Below are 8,190 nucleotides of genomic sequence, written 5' to 3'. Positions count from 1 at the left end.
TTTTCTATTGGGCGCGCATGCGCAAAGCATCGCAAAACCTCCGTATGTTATATACAGGAAACAGTTTTGAATGATTCTCAGCAATGAGTCTTCGAGTCCCGAGTCGTACGCGGTGCAATAGATTTAAAAGAACGAACGACTCAGACTGAAAGATATAAGAGGTGAGCTGTTCATTATGTTTATTATGATATGTCCTTAGTTACATTGTAATATTTTCATAACTGGAATTATAGCCAAAATGTCTGTATGTTAACGTATTGGGGGTATTTTTTATTGAAAACGCAACATTTTAATTTATTTCTGATCAAAGAACCGAGTCACTTAAATGATTCGAACTTCCCATCACTAGCCGGAAGAGCTAGTAGGCTAACTATTCTTCAATTTAACGACCAAGACAACCAAAGAATTAAAATTTGGCGCACTTTCATTTCATTGGCTAATTATGTTATCAGCTACACCAACCATGGATGAGTGTTCACACGTGACCAAGCACTTCTACAATCGGATTGGCCAAAATCTCACGGCCTGAAAATTTCGTTGTCCAAATGGTAAGAGTTAACTTCTTTTGGGTAATATTGTTCTTTTTTCTTATAGAAAGTATTTTTTATTACTTGCATGTGAACTAAAATCATTATCAATTTACTATTCAGCATCAACATGTTTGATCCAGCACATTCAGTGCATCGTCCCTCACCTGGCATGGGGAGCAGTACGCTGGGTACCATGCATTTTACCCGGGCAAAGGCACAGAGGGGAAATGCCGAGAGCGAAGATGGAGGCGAATCCACGAACAAAAGTGGTAAGTTGTGTTTATAGACCTAAAGATAGTTTACATGAAGCTGATGTTTCGCGTAACGAAATAATATACAAAGTCAATTAAAATACACGAATGGACACAAATTCGCGTCGGACGATGCATCACAGAAATACGCGTCTGATATAATTGAGAAAGATTTGATTGGGTAATTCATGTACAGTATTACTTTTTTTTTAGTTAGTTCTTAATTATTTTAAAAATGTCATTAACATTGAAGAATTGAAATTACTTTTCTTGTATAGCCTGATGACTGCTGCCTCTACCCTGGGTACAATTCACTGAAATATTCTAAGTTATAACAAAGTTCTAAACAATGCAGCTTGAAAGTCGAACACTAATGCATTTTTTTTTTTGTTTCTGTATATATCAATTTTGTACACATTATTTGTAATTCTTCAATGTTTCCTTAAAGGAGAAGGCCACAAGATTTACAGATAATGTACTCACCCCCAAGTCATCCAATATGTTTTTTCTCAGATTTATTAGTCTAAACACACATTATACACATTAGCCATTAGGTAATATAACAACTGGGGGCAACAGGGCTAGCTTTTGATTTTGACTCTGTGCCGCTTACATATATTACAAATTTTATATGTCATATTGTGCAGCTGGTAAGATGGACAGTCTCAAGCCTGTTAAACAACACATTCTGTGGAAAAACAAGGCTAAGATGCTCCAGTCTCGGGTGGATGGGCTGCAGGAGGAAAATGACTTGCTGAGGAAGCCACTTGAAGAGAGGTCTGCACGAGAACAAGGTATGGATAAGTACAGCAGGTGGACCTCCAGAACTTGTGTGGGATTCAAAAGAATTCTGCCAGTACCATAACAATATGTTTAAAAATATTACTGCCAGCATTTCCATATTATTTTGAAAAATTATCAATCTGAAAAAGTGAAGACATGCATATGTGAAAGTAATTTGATCTAAAGCTATATGCTGCTGCTTTTTGTCCATGATATTTAATTGAAACAAAAAAGGGGTGCCTCAGTAGCCATCTACTTTTTCCATAGTAGGTCTAGACTTAGTGTTTAACTCTGCTTAAAAAATATTTACAGAAAAGGATATTTACATATAAACATACTTTTATTTAGACCATAATACTTACAGATTTAGTTGTTAAATTACTTTAATAATGTTAATTTAGTTGTCATTTGTAAGAAATTTGAATAAAGAATTGAAATTACTTCTCTTGTATAACCTGATAACTGCTGCCTCTACCCTGGGTAGAAGTCACTGAAATATCCTAATAGTTATAGAAAAGTTCTATACAATGCACCTGGGAAGTAGAACACTAATGCATTTTCTTCTTTTTGTACATATACAACCTGAGAGATTTTGTACACATTATTTGTAATGTCTCCTTAAACACAATGTTATCTCCACCACATTAATTAAATTCTTTAAAGTTTTGTGGTGCCTATAGGCACAGAGCTGAGGGTGAAGTTATGCTTTACACTTTATTTATGTTTGTTTTATCATTTGACAGATGGGAACATTGAGATAATGGCCACTGGAGATGAGGGGCCACCGGCCATGATGGTGGACACCAGCACTGACACTAGCACTGATTCAAGCTCTGACTCCAGCACTGACTCCAGCTCCAGCTCTACCTCTGACTCTTCAGATAAGGAAAAGAAGAAAAAGAAGTATAAAAAGAAGAATGGCAAGAAGAGAAGCAAAAAAAGAAAGAAGGAAAACAAAAAGGCAAAGAGGTCAGGCGGAAAAGGAGAGCGAGGTATGGTAGGCTCTTAGGACATGCTGTATTTGTTTAGGTATCAAGTGTTGAGGTTATATTTTTAGGATTTGAGACATTCTGCACACTGTCCACCAATATCAATCTTATCATCTCTCTTTTGAATTACATGAAATCAATGTGTCAATTCTGAAATCTGTGCTGTTTGTTTTTCTTCAATCAGTGACGATCTGCATTCAACTTGTATTTTTATTACAGGTTTCTTAAAAATGTTTCGAATGAAGTAAATAGAGAAACAATTTGTCTGCACTTACCTTTTATGTCTGGATGAGGTGAACCTGTAATTAATAGTTAAATATGAAGAATATTCTGACTAGTTTTTATCTCTCTTTGTTTTTTAACCATTAATCAGCAAATAGTCTTGCATGGGCTTAATTGGCAGACTGCTCTCACACTGCCTACTATAAAATACAATAAATGTTCTGAATCAAAGATAAACACTTTCATCCAAGTTGCAGCTTTTTGGGAAGCACTGTGCAACTAAGTCTCACCCTGTGTCTCACCCTGCAACTAAGACACCACACAAGACACAAAACAGAACTCATTGGTGATTTCTTCACATTGTTTTTTCTTTCAGTTGCCTCAATCTCGGATGTGGTGAAAAGATATCGGCGTGTCCTCAAACATGTGCAAAGAGGCTTCAGGATGACCACAGCTTTCAAGAAAGCTCGCGTTTCAAGAAATGCCGTGAAAGACACGGCAGCAATTGCAGAGATTTACATAGCTGACAAAAGTCTCCTAAGCCAGTTCAAGGGTAAATACACACTTCTGAAACTAGCGCAAATTTGTCAGAAAAAAATAGTTGGTGAGCTGGCAGAAAAGATAATTGAAATGAAAAACAACAAACAGCTCATCCCCTTTTCTGCCAAGAAAGCCTGAATGTATGCAGGATGTAACAGGATGTTAGCAGGATATTTTTGTTTGTTTGTAAGATTGTTAAACAGGCAAGTTTTATTTTTTCATAATGTGAAATGTTGGTGTGCTGATGGTGAAGTTGCGTGACCCCTATACGGTGACATGGTGCTGCCAGTGCAGCATGTTTATTTTATTGTTTTTCTTTTTGCTTTATGATCTGATACCCTGGAGAACAATGGGTTTGTGTTAACATATTGTTAATAAAACAACGTTCTCTCATATCCTGCCTGTAGTGTTTTGTCTATTGTATTTTATCGTCTGGTACTGACTTCTTATCTTAAATGGTAAATCTGTTGTCTATTATTAATGGATGGCTGTATGTGTTCTGTTAATAGCTTATTGACTTTCTACAGTTATCAACTGTTTTTCACTTTATTTGGACAGTCCTAAAATGTATTTACATATGCTTAGTAGAGAATGCCTACTAATAGTCTGCTGAACGTAAACTGTACATTAGTTGACAAGCAACAGATGTGCAACTAATGTTTAGTTGACTATCAACAGATAATAAACTAGTGATTTTGGGAAAATAAAAAAGAGATGGTTAAGTAATTAGTTATCTGATGCATTTGAGACCCTTGATTAAAGATATATGCTCTTGATCATATGTTGACATGGCTGTAGACTATCAACTGATAGATTAATTCTGAGTAGTTACTATTAGATAATAACCTGTTGAGAAAGACATGCTGACAGTCAACATGCACTTTTTATAAACTCCATAAAATAGAAAGTAAATTGAAGTTTATAATCTACAGACAGTTAGTTGATTGTATGTTGCTTGTCTGTTAAAACAATGTTGTTGAATGTCAACTGATGCACTGTTGACAAGCTACTAAATGACTACTGGTAACTAGTAGAGTGTCAACAGATGGACTATCAAAATAAAGTGTTACCAAAACAATTGAGTATAAATATAATGTTTTTTGTCTGCATTGCAATATACAGTATATATATATATATATCAATTCAATTCAATTCAATTCAATTTTATTTATATAGCGCTTTTAACAATGGTCATTGTCTCAAGGCAGCTTCACAAAAATAAAAAAAAATTTAAAAAAGAAAATATTTGGAAGTGGTATGTGTAAGGAAAATGTGCCTAGATAATAATGAGATGAATAAATGATGAATGAAATGTCTCTGATATGCAAGCCAAGGGTAATGGCGACAGTGGCAAGGAAAACCCCCTGAGATGACATTAGGAAGAAACCTTGAGAGGAACCAGACTCAATCAGGGAACCCATCCTCATTTGGGTGATAACAGATAGAAATTACAGTATATAACATCATGTGTGTTGTGCAGGTGAAAGTTCAATATAACAAAAGTTATTTAAATTAACATGAAGTCCAGTTCAGCACAGGGAGTCAGAAGGTGCAGAGGTCAGATGGGGTCATGATCACTGGAAGAACAGGAGCAGCATGCGTAGCTCCAACCATCATAAAACAGAATCCAGCTGGAGCTGGTCCTTCTCTGGATGCCTCAGAAACCTCGCAGGGTTGGCCTTTGTCTACTGAAGCTGGCACAATCTCCAGATGCCTCGGGATGGATAGGGTAAAGTACAGAACAAATGGAGAGAATTAGCGTAGTTACCATCCAGGATAGATGTACTGGAGTATGAGGTTATAGGATGAGTTACATGTATGCCAGATTAAAGAGATGCGTCTTGAGTCTACTTTTGAACTGGGAATGATATCTATATATCCATATTCATATATTCTATATATCCATGTCCATTCATATATCTTCATGAGACCTGAAAGAAAAGTTTTTTTCTGTAAGGATTTCTTGAATTTTGGTAGACCTCCTTTTGTCTACTCAGTGCTCAGCCTGTAAGTATTATATCATATTGTAGCCTTTTTCACTGCTACGAAGGGACTTCGAGAGACGAGTGAGCTTCCTTGCTGCCCAATGCAAATGGCTGGGAGTATTTTATTTATCATGGCACGAAACGGCATAAACCACACATTTAACAGTCAATAAACACACATCAACAGGACACACTTCTAACCCACACACACACACACCCTGGCCGAAGCCACTAACCCAAACACCTTTCCTCGACAAGGTGAACACCTAACAGCCCCTCCCGCAAAGCATGATGGTTACTAGTCCAAAACCCCGCCCACGCCACAATATAATAAGTAATATAGTTGGAAGCAACAATGAGCAGGCCCAAGCACCCTGCGCCATCACCACCCGGACAAAGTTATATCACTCAATGTGATGTTCCACAGAAGGTTCTTAACCACTTCTCTGTGTATGTTTTACCCCTAAAGAGATTCTGACATGTCCTGACATTTGTGTATTTTTCAGTTACTTATAAACATATACAGTGGTGTGAAAAACTCCTGATTTCTTATTCTTTTGCATGTTTGTCACACAAAATGTTTCTGATCATCAAACACATTTAACTATTAGTCAAAGATAACATAATTGAACACAAAATGCAGTTTTTAAATGATGGTTTTTATTATTTAGGGAGAAAAAAAATCCAAACCTACATGGCCCTGTGTGGAAAAGTGATTGCCCCCCTTGTTAAAGAATAACTTAACTGTGGTTTATCACACCTGAGTTCAATTTCTGTAGTCACCCCCAGGCCTGATTACTGCCACACCTGTTTCAATCAAGAAATCACTTAACACTAGAACTACCAGGTTTTTCTGACCCCTCCAGCCCTACCAGAGGTAGGCCAAATGGCCCCTTGGTTTTAAACTAACAACTTAATCACTGACAATTGACTCCCATTCATTTGTAAATGGGTGGCCGATTGGAATGTGTCACTCCCCTTCCCCCCACAAATGGAAGGGCAGAGTAAGAAAAGCTTTGAAGGACGCTGGGAAACCATATTTAAATCGAAGAGGAGAACAAAAACCAGGGAAAAATCCACCTAAAGAGTTGAGTGGAAGAAGCGTATGTGTGATGTGATCTCTTTCTCTCTGAACATGCTGAGGAGCACTAAACGCCACAAAAACAGTTAACCTATCAAAATAAACCACATACCATATATAATAATTTAAATGTACATAATTAAGGTAAAAAAAAAATAATAAAAAAAAAATATATATATGTGTGTATATATATATATATATATATATGTATGTATATATATATATATATATATATATATATATATATATATGAATGTATATATGTATGTATATATATATATATATATATATATATATATATATATATATATGTATATATGTATGTATATATCAATTGTGTCAATTTATCTTTGTTATTCACATTACAAATAAACATAATATGAATAAAAAACAAAGTTTTTATTTTTCAGGAAGATTAGGTGTATTCAGCAGTTTTGAATTAACAAACATGAAAGGTGAAACACTATATGCTTACACACTTCATCCATCATTTCATTCTATTTTATCTTAAATATGTGTGAAGAATAGAGTGAATCTTATAGTTACTTACACTATGTGTATCTGTTAGAAATAAAACACATGAGCAAATTAGATTCGAATGGGTTGTTATTGTTGCTTCCATAGACATCTTTGTGTATTTTACAAGCTCAACATGTGTTGTTTTACCAGTACATATGTGTGTTTAAATGTCTGAAACCTAAAATATGCCTTATGTGGTTAACCCTCTGGGGCCCGAGGTGATTTTGGGGCCCTTAAGATGTTTGGACATGTAATGTGTCACTCTCCTTCCCCCCAAGAAGTGTACTCTAAAGTACCTCACACATGGCTGTGGTTTGGATGACTGTGGGTAGGGCTGTTTACTGATGACAAGCTAAACTTGGAAATAAAAGTGATAGTTTACTACATGCATTCACAATCTTCAGGAACTTATCAGTATGAACAAGCTGCAAAGATACCAAGACATTACACTGCTGCTGAGGCTTTGGCTCTGCTGCAAAACAATGGGTGGCCCATTGTAATGTGTCACTCCCCTTCCCCCCAAGAAGTGTACTCTAAAGTACCTCACACGTGGCTGTGGTTTGGATGACTGTGGGCAGAGCTGTTTACTGATGACAAGCTAAACTTGGGAATAAAATGAATAGTTTACTACATGCATTCACAATCTTCAAGAACTTCGGTTCTTCTACATCGGTACGAACAAGCTGCAAAGATGCCAAGACATTACACTGCTGCTGAGGCTTTGGCTCTGCTGCAAAACATGGACTCTAGTGACTCGGATGGTGGGGAAGTATCCATTCACTTGCAAGAGAGTTCGGACTCTGACATGTCTTCAGGTGATGAGATGTGTTCCAGGTTAGAAAGTAGAACTCCTCTTAAGAAGAAAAGTCGGCTGGAGACACAGACCACACAGAAGAATTCCAGCTATGAGACGGCAAAAGATGGCACAGTGTGGGTTGAGGAAGAAGTAGGGAGGCCGCTTGCTCACGGCCAACTAGAAACATATACATGTGATGGAGAGCCAACAGGAGAAGTCAGAAGAACCATCAAAAATCACTTGCAGAGCTTCTTGTTTTTGGTGAGTTGGGACATCCTTCACACTATAAGAAAATGTACAGTTGAGTATGGCCGCAGGATGGAAGCAGATCGGGACATGTCTGTCTATGAACTAATGGCATTCATCTCCATCCTTCTCTGGAGGGGGGTGATCAGAATTCCGTCGCTGGCTGATGCATGGTCGGCAACATTGGGGATCTCGCACGTCAAGAGCACGATGGCCCGAAACCGCTTCCAGGACATCATGAGACACCT

General features: G+C 37.1%; 1 protein-coding gene across 1 annotated transcript; it reads left to right on the top strand.

Annotated features, from left to right (window-relative positions):
* Positions 1-657: 657 nt before the first annotated feature.
* Positions 658-3,613, top strand: LOC128528133 (protein FAM133A-like). Its single transcript, XM_053500888.1, has 4 exons — positions 658-799; positions 1,429-1,575; positions 2,308-2,556; positions 3,152-3,613. The coding sequence occupies exons 1-4, from the start codon at positions 658-660 to the stop codon at positions 3,451-3,453; spliced, it is 840 nt and encodes a 279-aa protein (XP_053356863.1). The 3' UTR covers positions 3,454-3,613.
* The last annotated feature ends 4,577 nt before the right edge of the window (positions 3,614-8,190 follow it).

This window comes from Clarias gariepinus, chromosome 7, assembly GCF_024256425.1.
Source record: "Clarias gariepinus isolate MV-2021 ecotype Netherlands chromosome 7, CGAR_prim_01v2, whole genome shotgun sequence".
In the NCBI taxonomy this organism is placed as follows: domain Eukaryota; kingdom Metazoa; phylum Chordata; class Actinopteri; order Siluriformes; family Clariidae; genus Clarias; species Clarias gariepinus.
Note: the sequence above shows the minus strand (reverse complement) of the source record. Positions and strands in the feature narration are given on the sequence as shown.

Bases quoted from the DNA above. Each gene is read 5' to 3' on its own strand.
- LOC128528133 (XM_053500888.1), top strand. From the start codon at position 658: ATGTTTGATCCAGCACATTCAGTGCATCGTCCCTCACCTGGCATGGGG. The intron at 800-1,428 runs GTAAGTTGTGTT...CATATTGTGCAG, and splicing joins CGAATCCACGAACAAAAGTG to CTGGTAAGATGGACAGTCTC. The intron at 2,557-3,151 runs GTATGGTAGGCT...TTTTTCTTTCAG, and splicing joins AGGCGGAAAAGGAGAGCGAG to TTGCCTCAATCTCGGATGTG.